The following is a 16903-nucleotide window of genomic DNA, read 5'->3' on the forward strand; positions in this document are numbered from 1 at the left end:
CTACATTTGAAAGTCAGATTCGTGGAGAAGGGAGAAGGGAAGAAACTCGATCGAAGTGGAAAGATTGGATATCGATCGCAAGTCGAACGATCCGATGACCCCGAGAGAATCGGCCATCTTAGGCAGGGGACGCGCAACATCTCGAAGGGCGCGCCAACGTCCTCCCTTTGGCTGCCGTTTCCGCCGACCTCGAAACGGCTCGGTTGCGGACACGCGATCGTTCTTACGGGGAATTTTCCACGCTGTAAATTGCAAAAGTTTCTTCGCCATCGTATTCTCGACTGAACTCAACCGAACCGTCGTTGCTTCTTGTTTCAGATCCCGAGCCGGCGCTGTCCCTGCATCCGAGCGCAGGACCCATTCGAGGGGTAAGTTTTCCCTTGAGATAATCACGATCGAAAATAAAAAATAATAATTATATTACACAATTATTATCGTTCCCATACGCGCGAATTTCTTACAGCTAATTTTTTAATAATTTCACGCACAAATTAGTAAAACTTTTATATTTTAATATTTTATGTATCTATCGCTACAACTGTCAAACTCAGATTAATGCAGAAGATGTTCGACTCATGGTTTAATTTGAGATAAAAAATTTAATCATTTAACAATATATTATTCTGCACCTCATAAAATTATACATAAAGAGATTAGGAATCTATTTATGAAGCGATATTCTAAAAAAATCAAACATAAATATAAATATTGTCGCCGTTCAAGTTGCTGCATCAATTCCAGTAATCACCACTGGAATTACAGAATTAACTCAAGTAATGATCGAGAATCTGTTGGAGTGCAAAAGGTTAATATTTTATATATATTTACATATAAAGAAAGAAAATTTATTGAATATTATAATATATATTATAAAGTTTATATTGTTTTATGTGATATTTTATGAAGCAATTACCAAGATGCATCCTCGGTTTGTCAGGGCAAATAGAGCGATAGTACTTTTCCTTCTAACTTTTTTATTGCATAATTATTTGTTTCGCGCACTATTTCACGAATAAGTTTATCGGTAAGAAATAGTTTAAAGAAGATCTAATGGTTCATTTATATTCGAAGATACTTGCGATCTTGCAGATTTTTCGCCGGGTACAAATTGTATATCTTCCGATTCTGTGCATATTATCCATTTGAAATTTTCTGTGTTTTCCACGATATCTTCACTTGAACTATTGCTTTCATATTCACTATTTATTATTTTTATTTTTCGTCTTTTTTTCTCTTTTATTTCATCTCATCATCATTGCTTTCTCTATCGTTAATTTCTTTACGAATAAAAGTAATTTTCAAGTCATTCAAATGACGAAAAATCAAACTCATCTTCTCGCTTGAATTAATTTCATCACCGTATTCCAAGCTTACAAATCTCGAAAACTTTAAAAATAATATTTCTATCTATTAGTCAAACTCAGATTAACGCCAAAGATGTCGTTCGACTCGCGATCACGGTCTAATTCCAGATAAAAAATCTAGCCATTTAATAATATATTAGTATATATAATTGTATTTGTATATGTATTAATATACAATGTATAGTATACTATACATAGTATACTATTGTATAATATACAGTGTATACAATGTATTAGTATATAATTATTATATATTATTCTACACCCCATAAGATTATACGTAAAGAGGTTAGGAACTTATATATTATTATGTTATTACATTAACCTTTGCGCTCGAATGGTGCGCTTGGATCGATGCGGCAATTCGAACGGCGACGATATTCATTTATGTTTGATCTTATAAAGCGTGGAATAATATATTATCGAATGCTTGAATTTTTTTATCCAAAATTAGACCATGATCGAACTACATTTTCGACGTTAGTTCTGACGGTCGTGGCGAGATAGAAATATTATTTTCAAAATTTTTCAATTTTGTAAGCGCTATTTTTCGTTATTGAGATTCGTTAAAAGATTGACGATAGAGACAAGGAAAATAGAGATATATAGTAAGAGAAGATGAAAAATAGGAATAATAGACGGTGAATGTGAGAGCACGTTATCGTAAGATTTGCTCTCAATGAAATAAGAAAGACGTGAAACATTTTATGACAAACCGAGGATGCATCTTGTTAATTGTTGTTAAAATATCGAGCGAAACAACTTCAATATCCGACAAATTTTCTTTGTTTTTATATGTAAAGATACATAAAATATTAAAAGTATATAAAAGTTTCATACGTTAATTCGTTGAAATCATTTCAAGTTAGCTAAGAAATTCATTAAACAGGAAGCAGAAAATCGTATTGAGAATTGTTGGTTCGATCAAGCTTAAAAGGCCTCGAACGTTAATGTTACTAAATAACATTTTTCAACTCGGCCTCGATTTTTCCCAAACCCCTTTCCTTTCGTCTCGCATTTTCCTTTTTTGTATTTTCCTCTTTTTTTCTTTCTCACGATACAGTCGCAGGTTGAACAAAGATACGAGTGTATAAATTTATGATGTTTGCATATGCATGAACGCAACGTTTTTTTCTTTCTCTTTTTACGCGTTCGTTTCTCCGCACACCGTTAGATGCCGCTCACGAAACGACGCATACGTTGTTCAGGGATCCCTGCATTCGACAGAATCGGCGAATTTAGGATAAACTTCCCTTTCCCTCCCAGGGATTGCGTCCCAGTGGCGCGTACATTACTCGGTTCTCGAACGCCCCCCCCCCCTCCTCTCTTCTCTGGACAAAAGTATCCCACAGTCCACCGAGATTTCTTCCTACCAACCTCTCCTCTACGTTTTACGTCCCTCTCTCTTTCTCTCGTACTCGGGAAGTTGGAACTCTGGAGGAAAATGGCGAAAGTTGGATAGGCGCGAAAACTTGCTCCTCCTCGCCATTCTTCGCGCCTCGAACGGACACACGCGTCTTCCGTTCCACAATTCTCCGCCGTTGGGTCGAAAACGAGATAAAATTTAATCGAGCCGCTTCTTAATATACTTTTTAATATATACGCCTGCTACATATCAGAGGAGGTGCAAATTCGTGGGGAAATTGGTTGATGGAGTTAGAAGATTGTCGATTCGACTTCGAATATCGAGTCTCCACGTGCCGCGAGTCCCTGGAAGAATGATCCGTAACCGGGCTAGGCTACGAGATAGATTATCCCCTCGAAGGGAGGAGGAAGAATTCGTAGAAGAATTTGTTTCGCGCGAGAGGAGTGACCCGTGAGGGAGGGAGGGGAATCAAGGATGAAGGAAGGAAGCAGGAAAAAAAAAATAAAAAATAAAAAAGAGAAAAAGAAGAGCGGGGCACCTTGGAAAGTCGTTACGAGGTTGGATGCCGCCCTTCCGCCCGATCAATATTGCGTTGGTGGGGCCGAGGCAGGGAGAAGCGAGGGAGGGGCGGCGGGGCGAGTGGAACGGCGGTGGAGGCAAAAGTCGGGGGGGGGGGCGGAGAGAGAGTGCGCGCCCCGACGAGCGGGGTTGTTTGGTGGGGGCGTTCGCGGCGTTCGTAGGAGGCAACACTGTCATGGCGCCGCGCACCACCGCCAGCCAAGCGGTACGTCGTCCAACCGCTGCTCCCTGAGACGAGCCTCGACCTCGTCTCTCTTCTCTTCGCCATTTCTTTTCTTTCTTTTTCCCCTCCCCGAGACGCGTACGATCTCTCGAGCGGCGCGATCTCGAGGCGCGCGCGCGCGTATCCGAACGCGGTGGACAGGTGGACGGGCGACGACGAAGGTGGAAAGTTGACGGGGACGTGGCCGGTGGACGGACGGACGAGGGGGAGAGGCGCGCGCGATCCTCCACCGAACGTGTTTCGCGTGCCGCAGTTCGTGTGATTGCCGACGAGAGCGGTGTTGTTGCGGACGAGTTGGTGCGAGTCGTCGAATCGTGGAAGAGGAGAGGAAAGGAAAGAAGTTCGCGTGTCTCTCTCTCTCTCTCGGTATCGACGTCGAAACTCGGTGTGACGAAGAGGTCGAAGATCTCTCGGAGTGTTGGATCGATCGCCTCGTCGGTAATAGCCTCCTGGCGAGGCGAGCGAGGTGGAGTTTGGCGATCGGCGAAGAAGGGAGCGAGCGAATGTTGGAAATTGGCGGAGGACAGCGGCGAGGCGAATCGATGGTGCGAGGGAGATCGTGACACCGCACAGTGGTCGTGGTCGTTGGGTAGCACGCGCGATGCGTCACGTGACCGAGGACGGCTCGTAGGAAGGAGAGGCGACCAGTCGAGTGGGAATCTTCCGGCGAGGAGAGCGGATCACGGCGGCTGCTGAGGATAACCGCGGAGGAAGCAAGGTTGGGTCGTCGGATGGGCCATCGTCGCAAGATCGCATCGTCGTACGGCAGTCGAGAGATGTCCTAGCGAAGGCAGGAATCGCGCGTGTCCGACCCGATATAATCCCCTTCTTCCCCTCTCCTTTGTGTTTCCAATCATCCTTCCCTTCGCCCGAACGCGCTCGGATCCGTGGTAGTGAGAAGAGAGGAAAGGAGAAGGAAAGGAGAAAAAAGAGGAGAAAGGCACGTGCGCGAGCGACCACTCGCTTCCTTCTCGCGCTCTTTCGAAATTCATTCCGATACGCGCTTCCTCCGTCCCCTTTCCTTGACCACCTCTACATACATACATGCATATATATATATATCCGATATAAGATACAGACGAGTTTCCGAATCCAGCCGCCAAGTCCACCAAAGTCCTTGATCCCGTTGGGGTGATCCTGGCCCCACCCGTATGCGAAGGAACCACACCCCGGCCAGAAAAGGAACGAAGGATACAGATTTACCGGGCGTCTCCTGGTAAGCTTTTTCACCTCCATTGTTGTGCCCCGCTCTCTTATCGTTTTCCCTCGATAAACAAGAAACCGCGGCAGAGAAAGACAGGAGAAAGTGGAGTAGAGCCGATTCTCTCTCTCGATCCCGTTCTCTCCGTCGTCCCTGTTTCTATCCGCTGCTTCCTCCTCTCCTCTCCTCTCCTCTCCTCTTCCTGGATCGAATGGCGCACATGGCCCACGGTTCCACGCTGGACTCTGGGAGTAGCGCGCGGGTTAAGGTTCCGCTTTCGGGTTTAAGGGTCGGCGGACGGAAGCCCTCCCCCCTCCCTCCCCCTCGATCCACTCAGATCGAATTCGATCGCCGTCCCCTCGATCGGCCTTGACTCGAGTTCCTCCCTCCTCCGCTTGGAAAAGCGTCGAGGCAAGGGATTAAAGGGAGGAGGGAGGAGGAGGCGAATGGTCGAAACCGGAACCGGATCGATCGATCGGGTCGATGTTGCGGGATAGCACGCTTGATTTCATTGCTCCTTTGATGTATCGGAGGCAGGAAACGCAGGAACGGCGCGTTCACGGTTCGTTGAACGGGGCCAACCACGCGCAAACTCGCCGGCTATCAATTTGCTATGTAATTTGCGCGCACCGTCCTTGTCTTCCCTGTTTTACGAGCCTTATTTACGAGATCCCCTTCGAGTTTTTCCATCATCGATCATCGATGGAAAAGAAATGGAAAAATCGCCTCGGATTGTTGTATCCGTTACTTCGATTAAATTTGTAATTGTCCATTTATTAATAAACCGAATTAATTATTTGGTCGTTTACAACGATCGATTAATAAGATTCGATGTTTCGGAGGATGTTGGCCCGGCCAATATCGTATAATAGCCTTTGTTCGCAAGTTGCTCAAAGTACTTCTTCTCCCTCCCTTTCGAATTGGTCCAAGGGACGAAAGAAGCTCGTATCGAGCCGTGCGAAATTGCTGAAAGATCCGCGTTTTCTCAGCAACGATAACCAAACATTCACGGTATAAAATTTTTCGAAAACGCGTATAAATCCGCTTCCTACGTTTTCTCGTTTAATCTCTCTCTGTCTCTCTTGATACATATACGTATATCGAATCGAGGAAAAAAGTGCTGTCCACGCAATCGGGAGCAAACTTATCATCTGTCGATAGAACAGGAAATTGCCTCGTCGAGCTTTCTTTTTTCTACGACTCTCGAAAATTCTTCTAAATTGCTTCGTTTCGAGAGAAGGTGATAGATATACGTATATATATTCTCGAGCGTCGGATCGAAATTCGAGAGATCGTGTTCCCGATTCCGCGCGAAGCACGCGATACCTTCCACGATCTCAGCAAATTTTCGTAGGGCGAAAGTTGAAGGTCTGTTCGAAGGCTCGGCCCTTGAGCCTTTCGTCTATCGTCCGCACGCTATGCGCCAGGTGGATAGATTCGATATCGACGAAGGGGGGATGGAATGGAAACGTGTTCTCGAGATAACCTTGGTCCGAGTCGTAATTTCGAGTCCGAAAATATCCGGGGGAAGGCACGGAATCGGGTTAAATTTGAATTCGTTTCGTTGAAAGCGGAAAGGGAGAAGGAACGAAACGAAGGCGGCTCGAGGATGAATCGAACGTCCTCTTTTCGCGCCTCCTCCCCCCTGCGCCCGTTCTCGCACGAGAGCGCGATGAAAGGGGGAACCGTGGTGTCGGCCATTGAAGGCCGATTGCGCGTGGCTCGCGTGCAACGCCGCAGACATGCCCCTCGCGGATTTATCCGGGTTAACGGGAACGCGTTGCTTTATGGAAAATCGATTCTCTCGTTAAACCTTCAATCGCGCGCAACCCGACCGCGCTTTTTTCTGCCTCGAACTCGATCGCGATTAAACGCGCCGAGTTAAATTTCCCGCGCGTTAAAAGTTAAAAATTCTCCAAGCCTGGCAACGATTCCCAAGAGATTCCTTTTTTGGAAACGTCGATCCTAATTCCTTCGATCGCATTATTCGAAAAATCCTTCGCTTCCCAAGGAATCCAACGCTCGAAATTTCTTTTTGGAAACGCGCTTTGTTAATTCTAATTTTCTCGCCGTCGGTCGCATTGTTCGAAAAATCTTCCGCTTCTCAAGAAATCGAACATTCGAAATTTCTTTTTGGAAACGTCGATTCTAATTCCCTACTCTCTCGCCGTCGGTCGAAAAATCCTTCGCTTTTCAAGGAATCGAGCGTTCGAAATTTCTTTTTGGAAACGTCGATTCTAATTCCTTCGATCGCATTTTTCGAAAAATCCTTCGCTTCCCAAGGAATCCATTGCTCGAAATTTCTTTTTGGAAACGCGCTTTGTTAATTTTAATTTTCTCGCCGTCGGTCGCATTGTTCGAAAAATCTTCCGTTTCTCAAGAAATCGAACATTCGAAATTTCTTTTTGGAAATGTGCTTTGTTAATTCTAACTCCCTCGAATTAGATCGCGATTAAACGCGTCGAGTTAAATTTCCCGCGCGTTAAATTAAAAATCCTCGAAGCCTGCCAACGATCCCCAAGGAATCGAACGTTCGAGATCCTTTTTTGGAAACACGCTTTCGATTTTAACTCTCGATTTTAACATCGTCGGTCGCATTATTCGAAAAATCCTCCGCTTCGCAACGAATCGAGCGTTCGAAATTTCTTTTTGGAAACGCGCTTTGTCGATTCTAATTCTCTCGTTCGCGATTAAACGCGTCGAGTTAAATTTCCCGCGCGTTAAATTAAAAATCCTCGAAACCTGCCAACGATCCCCAAGGAATCGAGCATTCGAAATTTCTTTTTGAAAACGCGCTTTGTCGATTCTAATTCTCCCGCCATCGCATTATTCGAAAAATCCTCCGCTTCCCAAGGAATCGAGCGTTCGAAATCCCTTTTTGAAAACACCCTTTGCCGACTCCAACTCTCTCGCCGTCGAGAGCATTATTCGAAAGTTAGGTAGCGAGATGATCCCGCATTGGGAGAGGAGCTCCCAATTCTACCTTAACGAGCGTTTAAGCGGAATTTAAACGCGTTCTCCGACATAGCATCCGAGCTTTCTTTCCCCTTTCTTTCCACCACGAGCATTAAAGCGGGCTCCGAACTCGGTTGGCGCCACGTGCTTCAGACACCGCTCGACCACCCTTGTTTCGATTGCGCGCGCGTGTGCTCAAGCTCGAGCCGGGCTCTCGATACGTCACCGCTTCCGAAACCCCATCGATCCTTCTCGACAAAGCCAGCTCGTTCTTCGCTAAAAATATAGCCATTCGCCACGATTTACCCACTCAACGCTCTTTTCCGCTCGAAATAATTCGAAAGGAAGCACAACTCCGTTAATGCTCGTATATGACCACGAGGAAATCTACGGAAATCAAACGCCCCTCTTAACGAGACGTTCGAATCGAGGAAGATGGACAAAGGATGCCGACGAGCGGTTGGCAATCGGCTCGAGAAGGGAGCGCGCGGCGGATATATCGATCGACCTTGTGACCCGGTGCCGCGTCGTTTCGCCGGCGCGAAACCAATGAATAAGTGAACGAGGTTTCCAGGAACGGTGAAAACTTGATGAGACGACTTTGGATCCGTTCCATATTCGGCGCACAGCCTCCCTCGAGATCTGAATCAGGCTCGAAAGCCCGCGAACCTCGCTCCGACGATGGATCGGGAGTCGCGAGAAATACCGGGGGGAGGGGAGATCGCGGAAGGTTTGGAATGGAAGACGGTGGAATGGACGGGCGGCCGCAAAAGTTTCAGTTATTTCGGGTATCGTTTCGTTGGGATGCCTGCACGGCTGGCCGCGCGTTTCGGTATTCCGCCGGCAATTTTGCGGTCGACTGCAGTTTGCGGCGAGGTGCAGGTCGCGGCTGGCGGTCGTCACGCGAGTCGCCGCCGCAAATATCGTTCGAGAAACGAACCTCCCCCCTTCTCTTTCCTTTCTTCTTCTTTCGTTTCCTTAATTTTAATTAAACGCGCTATCCTGTGCTTCCTCTTTTCCTCGAGATATCGACTCTTTGAAACAGGGTGACTCGTGTTAAAAGAGAAAGAAGAAAGAATGTATTGACGACGCGAGGGACGAGGAAAGTATTGGAAAACGGGGGTGAATCGTGTTGGTCCTTAAAAAGAAAAAGGAAAAAGAACGTATTAACGACGGATGAGGAAAGTATTGGAAAATATGGTTTCGTTCGACGCGCGTGTTTTTCGAGGAGGGAACGATCGTTATCGGGCAGAAATCGAGCCACGAACCCCGCCACTTTCGACTAAGAAATTACTCTCCATCTCGGGTTTATATCCGGCGCGATAACCAGGGACTGGTTTCAGCTATGCCACTTTTATATTTCGAAATATATATATATATATATGTATGTATACATGTCGAATATGAGTCGAATATGGGGGGCAGAGATTACGATGCATGGATGTTGACTGGGCAGTGGAAAACAATAAATAAAAATATACGGGTTTAGCTGAATGAATATATTTGATTATACGTGATATCTGTTTACAAAACATTTGAAATACGAAGAGAAACAAATAGCTAGCAACTATGAAATAGTAATGTTGCTGGCAACATTCAATAATGAAATCATATATAAAATTTCAGTGAACTTTAAATTCTATAACAATGGATGTAGGTCGGTATGCTGTGACAATAGCGGTTTCCAGGGAGAATTCACCCTGTTTGTTTTCAAGGATCCCAAATTCCGTCGTACGTGGAAGTCGCGGCGTCACTTTTTAATCCAAACAGGATTAGCGTGGAATACCGTGTTGGGTCGAAAGATCGGTCGACGAAGAAGAAGAAGAGGAGAAGGAGGAAGAAGAAAATTTTTTGCGCGACGCGTGTTCCCCTGGGCGGAGAGCTTAAACGTTTTCCACTTTAAAATCCATTTCTTCCTCCTCCTTCTCCCCTTCTGCTTCATTTCCCTCGACGAAAACCCTCTTAATCCGTGTATCTTCTCCGGCGTCGGCCAAAATCTCTTGTTACGAGATTCGAAATAACCTCGAACGATAGAGGATATTGTTCGAAACTTCGTCGTGAGAAACCGATTTTCGATTGGCAAACGTCGACAATGTTCCTTACGACCGCTATATTTTGCCTAGAAGGCGAATTAAAAGCCGTGCAGAGAAAAGAGAAATCCTCGAAGTATAATTGGCTCGATTCGATCGGCATAGTGCGATTAAATCCATCCTCGTTCGTCACCGAAAAGGAGATTTCCTTATTTCGTGGAGAGCTCGTTCCAAATTTTACCTCTTTTCCAAAAGTTGAGAGAAAGAAAGAAAGAGAAGAAATTTTCGAAAGAAGAGCAAACATCGGCAACGAAATCCTTTTCACGAAAGCGTTTTCGATTCGACACGACGAGACGGGGCGACCTCGGTTTCGTTTCCTTTCTTTTCACGCGTGCAATTCTATCGCCAACGGCCGCCACTGCAGTTTGGTGAGGGAGCCTTGGCGGTAATAATTAACGTGCTCGTCATAGCGGCGCGAGGACACGCGAGGAACGGATGGATCTTCCCTTCCTTTCCTTCTTTCGCGAAGAAGTGAAGCTTCCCTTCTTTTCGAAGGAGGGGAAGAGAGGAGCTGGTCGTCGCGATCGATAAAACGTACGTTTCAATTTTTCGAAGGGAGGGGGCAGGAATAGGCGATACGAGTTAGATTAAGAAGGGGAAATTTGGACGGTGGCGTGAATTTTATACACCGTTAATTGGATCGATATCAACTTTACACACAGACGTAATTTCAATTTTGAATGGCAATCGGCCCTCGATATGGAAAAAGTGCGGTCGAAAATTTTCGTCGATCGATCGAACCACCGCATCCTCAAATTACCCGTGAACGCTTACCGATTTAACTTTTTCTCTCTCTCTTCTCTTTTTCGGAATCGTTCCAACGCGTCGAGAATATATTTCAAACCGAAGATCCGACTCGAAAATTCTTTATAATAAAGATATTAATTATTGATCGATAAAGTCGATCGAAGCTTTCAAAAAAGCGAGAGAATATTTTTAATTATTACAAATCCGGGAGATTTCGAGGCGGCGAGTACAGCGACGATCATGAGCGGATGAAAGAAGGCAAGAGAGGAGGTATCGGTGAATCCCACAGGCTCGGCGCTAATAACCGTGGAACACGAGGACGAATTGTGACGCGTGGAATTGCGCGGTGGACGACACGGTGCCGTTGTTCCTCTCTCCCTCCCTCCTTCTATTAGCGCGATGTTGTCATCGACGGCAACATCGCATCGGTGAAAACGGCACTGTTCGTCGAAAGCGATGAATAAAGCATCGCACGAATAATATAATCGGTGCGCTAAAAAGGCTATGATCGCGAATTCTTTCGATCTCTCTCTCTCTCTCTTTCTCTCTCTCTCTCTCTCTCTCTCTCTCTCTCTGTCTATCTGTGAAATTTTCGATCGAGATCGACGTAATCAAAGCAGGTTCAAAGGTTGATAATTATCGCTCTGTTCCAAGACTCGACTCGACTCGATCCCCCTCTCCCTTCTTCCCACGGGAATCGAGCCGATCGCCCGGTGTCCCCGGTGCGTGCATCCGAGCACGTATTTCGCTAATCGATTCGATCCCGCGTCGGGCGGAATTTCAATCGGGAACGCGATCGTCGAATTCCACTTTATAGGCCGAAATAATACGTGTAGTAAAGAGAGGCGGTTTTGCCTCCTCCTTTTTCTCCCCCCAGGTGATGACAGTGGCACGGAGCCGCGGAGGCTAAGGTGGTGGGGGCGTCGCGGCGAGGTGAAGAAGTGGCGAGGCTCGTGAAAATTGGGGCCGGGAACGGACGATCCGGGCAGCGGTAGTGGTGGCGGAACGGCAGGGGTAAGTGTTGAGCGAGATCAAGGATGAAATGGTGGGATGTGGTTGCTTGATTTTTAAGTTATTTTTAATTTTTTATAACGAGTCTAGTCTTAGCTTTTCTCTTTTTAATTATTAGAATATTGGAAAGAAAGTTGTCGCGGTTTTTAACTGGTAAATTCGAATGCACGTAGCTTGGCTCGAACAACAATTTATTAATCAAAATAAAGACAAAATTGCGAAAAAATGCAACGAGAAACAAGTTTTGTTATTCCGGTTGAATAAAATTCTGGTATTCCTGGAATTGGAATAGGAAAATTGTTCGAATTTGCTTCTTGTCCATTACGTTTTCAACACCTTGAAAAATCAAAAAAGTTAATTCGAAAATGAAATTAATATCACAAATTTTCATAGAAAAATTTAAAATTATATACAAAGTCAATGCAATTTAATACCAATTTAATCGAAAATAGAGCAAAATCAAAATAACTTTCTTTCCAATCTAATGCATTCGATCTATAATTATTAAAAATTAATTCAAAATGTCACCTAAAATTAACGAATTTAATCATATTTATTAAAATTCAATATTAATTTATCAAAATAAAATTTTTTTATTAATCCTTACAAAATTTATCATTAATAATTATTTTAAATTTTATATATAATTCATCGATATGATTAATTTTTAAAACTGTAAAACGTAATTTTCTCTATTTTTTCTCAATTTTAAATAATAATTGTAAAATCAATCTTTTTCAAAATTATTGTCGGGACGAGTCGAGACGATTTTCCGTATACTCGGTGAATTTCTCGAACAGCTAACTTACCCACGAATTAACTTTTACTATCCTTGTCAATGAGAGAAAATTCGAATATAAATCGCCATTCACCTATTATCCTCTCTCTCTCGTTCCTTCGATACCTAAAAAAATCAAACTCATCTCTCGCTTCGAAATCCGAATCTTGCTTCATTCTACTTTCAAAATAATATCCCTCCAAATAATATTGCCCCTCCAACCGAATATCAACTAATCCCTCCCAAATTGCATTCCTTCACAAGAATCCCTTCGCAAGATCATACGCGTGACGAGGCGAGGAATCCGTTTGCGCGAAGCGATATTCTGAAAAAAATCAATCGAATATCGTCGCCATTTCCAAAATCCAAGTGAGTCACCGTTCGAGTGCGAAGAGTTGAAATCGTTGGCGAAATGGGGGGAAGGGAGAAGAAAAGTGTTGGAGACGCGCGATTAGATCGAATTAAGTACCTCGAAAGGGGAAGGGGAAGTATAACGAACGCATTCCGCTGTTTATCGACTACGCCGAAACGTGCAATTACACACCGTGTGTTGGAATAGGCGATTAGGGGGTATAATTTATTCGATTCGGTTCGATTTAATTGAAATACAAACGAAAGGGGGAGAGCATCGTTTCGCTTTTCCCGTTGTTAACACAGAGTGCGTACGACACTCTGCTCTAATAAAAAGTATAGCATGATGTATGCACTTTTTAAAAATATAACTCACGTTATATTTCTTATACGTTTGTTTATTGTATAGGCTTTTCTATTATATTATATACATTTTAAGTATTATTTATTATAGAAATAAAATTAAATCGATTAATTATTATTATTCACTTTACAAACTTATAATAATGCTTGAGAGTGTGATGAAGCATTCTCCTTTGCGCAATAGTTTCGTTTCTTTTTCCATTCGACGAACAGACTTTTATATTTTTTTGTCGAGAATTTCCTCTTTTCCTGATTAATTGCTTCGAGTTTTGTTTTTAATTCCTCGAGTGGTGGATCGAAAAATCGTTAAAACGAGATATCTCGTCACGTGTTTATTGAGCTTCGAATCACGAAAGAAGAAAAAAGAAAATTTCATCGTCTTTTTGTGATTTACAGGTACTATGGGAGCGGGGGTATGGGGGGCGGAGGAGGGCTGCAAGCCACGGACCTCCGGCGAAGGCTCGAGTCCACGAGGTGTTCGGGAACCACGACTCGTCGTCCCCAGAGTCCTCCTCGTTCCTTAAGGCGCGATGCTTCCCGACCATGCCACGGATACACCACCAATGACCAGGAAGAAAGGTAAACCTTCTCCCTCCCTTCCCCTTTTTTTTCCTTCCTTCCTTCCATGTTTCTTCCTCGTGTCTTCCTTGCATTATTTTGGAAATAATACGATTTCGAATTAATTCAGATGAATCCCTTCCTCTTTTTCTCTCTTCCTTCCACGTTTTCTTCTTATTTTAGAAATAATGCGATTTTGAATTAATTCAGGTGAACTCTTTCCCTCTCTTCCTCTTTTTTTTTCCTTCCTTCCACGTTTTCTTCTTATTTTAGAAATAATACGATTTTGAATTAATTTAGATAAATCTTCTTTTTCTCTTTCTCTCTCTCTCTTTCTCTCTTTTTTTTCTTCCTTCTTTCCACGTTTTCTACTCATGTCTTCCTTGCATTATTTTGGAAATAATACAATTTCGAATTAATTCAGATGAACTCTCTCTCTCTCTTTCTCTTTCTGTCTCTCTCCCTCCCCTTTTTTTCCTTCCTTCTTTCCAAGTGTCTTTTCTCCTCGTATCCTCTCTGCATTATTTTGAAAATAATATAATTTCGAATTAATTCAGGTGAATCCTTTCCCTTCCTTCCCCCTTTTTTTTCTTCCTTCCACGTTATCTCCCTATTTTAGAAATAATAAAATTATTTTGGAAATAATACGATTTCGAATTAATTCAGGTGAATCCTTTTCCTCCCTTCCTCTTTTTTTTTCTTCCTTCCACTTCTTCTTTTGTTTTCTTCTTATTTTTAAAATAATATGATTTCGAATTCAGAACCCTCTCTCTCTCTCCCTCCCTTCCGTTTTTTCCCTTTCTTCCACGTTTTCTTCCTATTTTAGAAATAATACGATTTTGAATTAATTCAGGTGAACCCTCTCTCTCTTTCTCTCTCTCTCCTTTTTTTTCTTTTCTTTCTTCCACGTTTTCTCCTCGAGTCTTCCTTGTATTATTTTGAAAATAATACAATTTCGAATTAATTCAGGTGAATTCTCTCTTTTCCTTTCTTTCTTTTTTCCTTTCTTTCGTTCCACATTTTCTCGTGTCCTCCCGTTGCATTATTTTGAAAATAATACAATTTCGAATTAATTCAGGTGAATCCTTTCCCTCCCTTTCTCCTTTTTTTCCTTCCTTCCACGTTTTCTTCCTATTTTAGAAATAATACGATTTTAAATTAATTCAGGTGAACCCTCTCTCTCTTTCTCTCTCTCTCCCTTTTTTTCTTTTCTTTCTTCCACGTTTTCTCCTCGAGTCTTCCTTGTATTATTTTGGAAATAATACAATTTCGAATTAATTCAGGTGAATTCTCTCTTTTCCTTTCTTTCTCTTTCTCTCTTTCTCTCCTCTTTTTTGCCTTCCTTCCTTTCACGTATTCTCCTCGTGTCCTTCCATTGCATTATTTTGGAAACGATTTCGAATTAATTCTGGCTTCCTCGAACGTGGTTTTTCTTCCAGAGGAGTCGAGCTGCAAGCGACTCTCGCCTCCGGTCAACCCACGTGTACAGGTTGGCGGCCGTGCAGACGACAGGACGGGAGGAAGGAGGATGGAGAAGGGAAAGGAGGGTGGAGGTGGTGGAACGGCGGATCCGGCGTAATCGGTTCCGCGCGCGGGGCGAGGATCGTCGGCACGGATCGTCAGGATGGGAGGAAGGAAGGAAGGAGCGGGAAGAGGCATCGGCTTCGATGGCGTCGAGGGGATTTACGGTGGATCGCGGACGTGGCAACGAGGACCCTCCTCCTCGGTATCGTGCTTTTCGTTACGCCAGGTACGTGTTTCTCTCCTAAATCCAAACTTTACTCCTCCCTTCTTTTCCATTCCACCCCCCTCCTGAATTAACGGAGGGCCTGTCTCACCCTGTGTGATAAGATCTTCGAACTCGTCCGGATATCTTTTCCTGACGATTGGTAAATAATAATCTCCGCCCCAAACACGTGGGGCCCATTCCTTTCTCGGATGGAAAGGGGCAATTTCCACTCGTGCAATTTCTTTCCATGCTTCTTCTCCTCTTCGTGTTTTCCCGTCGAACCGACGGTTTCAATTTCGAAACCGAGCTTTTCACTTCTTCTTCCTCTTCTTCTGATCACGATGGAACGAACGTCGATCGAGACGAGTGAAACAAAACAGGGAGAGAAAAAAGATCGAAGCCAGAGTCTGTCTTTCGCGTACACCGATTGTGAACAGGTATGAAAAGGGTTGCATTTAACCAATTTATCGGAACGAGACGAATAAAAAGGCAACACGGTCGATGCGTTCCAAAGGTTGTTTCCCTCTTTTTTTTTTTTAATTTATGGAACACCATCACCATCCCCATCCCCCTTTCGACGCTCGTTAGTTTCATCGGCGAAAACAATTTCATTAAAAACTCTGGCCTCTCGTCCTGGAAAACTCGCGTTGCACATCCTGCTAATGACGCGCGTATGGAAACGTTACGAATCGATGCGATTAAAACTCCATCTTCTCGCACTCTTTCCACCCAGAGGGGAATAGACGTTTCCCCTCGCCAAGAATCCGAATCAGATCGATTTTTCAAAACGAGACTCGTAAAATTAATGGTGAGATTTTTCGAGGAGTCTCTCGCGGTTAGATTTTCTAAAAGAAGATTCGTAAAAAAAAAAAATTTGGTAAAATCGTATCAAGTCGTTCCAACTTAATTTATTCATTTCAATTGTGTTTCCAACAAAATCTCCTTCAAGAATTCTGTATCGTTGCATTCCTCGCTTGTCACCTCTCTTTGCCGAGTGACGAGTGTACGTAACCGTTAAAACTTCTAATTCGTTCCAATGTCGAAAGAAAAACGGAAGAGTCTTATCGAGTCACAACTTTTTATTCTGACCAACTTCACCTTTGTATAGAATCCTTTAAACTTCTACATTCCGACTAATCCCTTTGATAAACCACTTTTTTATCACTTTTATATAACAATTCAACAGTTTTATTATACCTCGTGGAACATCTTTCCAAATACCTAAGATCCTTCCTCCAAGTAGTCGAATAAGCGAATAAAACGGCGAGCCGATGAGAACTTTCGCTGTGACCCGAGCACGCCAATTAATTCCTCACCCGGTTTTATTTGTATAAATCGATTCGAGGGGGCTCGTTCCTTCGATTCCCCGGGGGGAAAAATTTGGAAATAGGGGGAGGAGGAAGGGGGGAAGCCGCGCAACGCGGGGTGGTGCGTTTCGATTAAATTCCTCCTCGAGATTGCCGGGATTCTGGGGAGGTCGGGGCACGGCATATGGTCGCTATAAATTACGCGTAGCTTCGAGGCATCCGCTCGCCAACGATCAACCAACAACGCTTTCCGTACCCGCGTTTCGAAGCCGGCCCAGATG

The 16903-nt window shown here is 43.9% G+C and overlaps 1 protein-coding gene across 15 annotated transcripts in view; it reads left to right on the forward strand.

Moving 5' to 3' along the window:
- The window catches only part of LOC122719964 (protein turtle), a 128885-nt gene that overhangs the window by 72321 nt on the left and 39661 nt on the right, over nucleotides 1–16903 (forward strand). For 10 of the 15 annotated variants that reach the window (XM_043946256.1, XM_043946252.1, XM_043946258.1 and 7 more), the window contains exons 2-5: nucleotides 319–368; nucleotides 11403–11539; nucleotides 13425–13607; nucleotides 15026–15336. In XM_043946256.1, coding sequence (XP_043802191.1) covers nucleotides 13444–13607; nucleotides 15026–15336 — 475 coding nt within the window. In that variant the 5' untranslated portion in view covers nucleotides 319–368; nucleotides 11403–11539; nucleotides 13425–13443. Of the gene's footprint in view, nucleotides 1–318; nucleotides 369–3489; nucleotides 4749–11402; nucleotides 11540–13424; nucleotides 13608–15025; nucleotides 15337–16903 lie in introns of those variants that run through there. The other 5 variants (XM_043946267.1, XM_043946268.1, XM_043946253.1 and 2 more) reach the window with 4 other exon arrangements.

The sequence above is a fragment of the Apis laboriosa genome, unplaced genomic scaffold (assembly GCF_014066325.1).
Source record: "Apis laboriosa isolate Shangri-la unplaced genomic scaffold, ASM1406632v1 scaffold9_cov152, whole genome shotgun sequence".
Lineage (NCBI taxonomy): Eukaryota > Metazoa > Arthropoda > Insecta > Hymenoptera > Apidae > Apis > Apis laboriosa.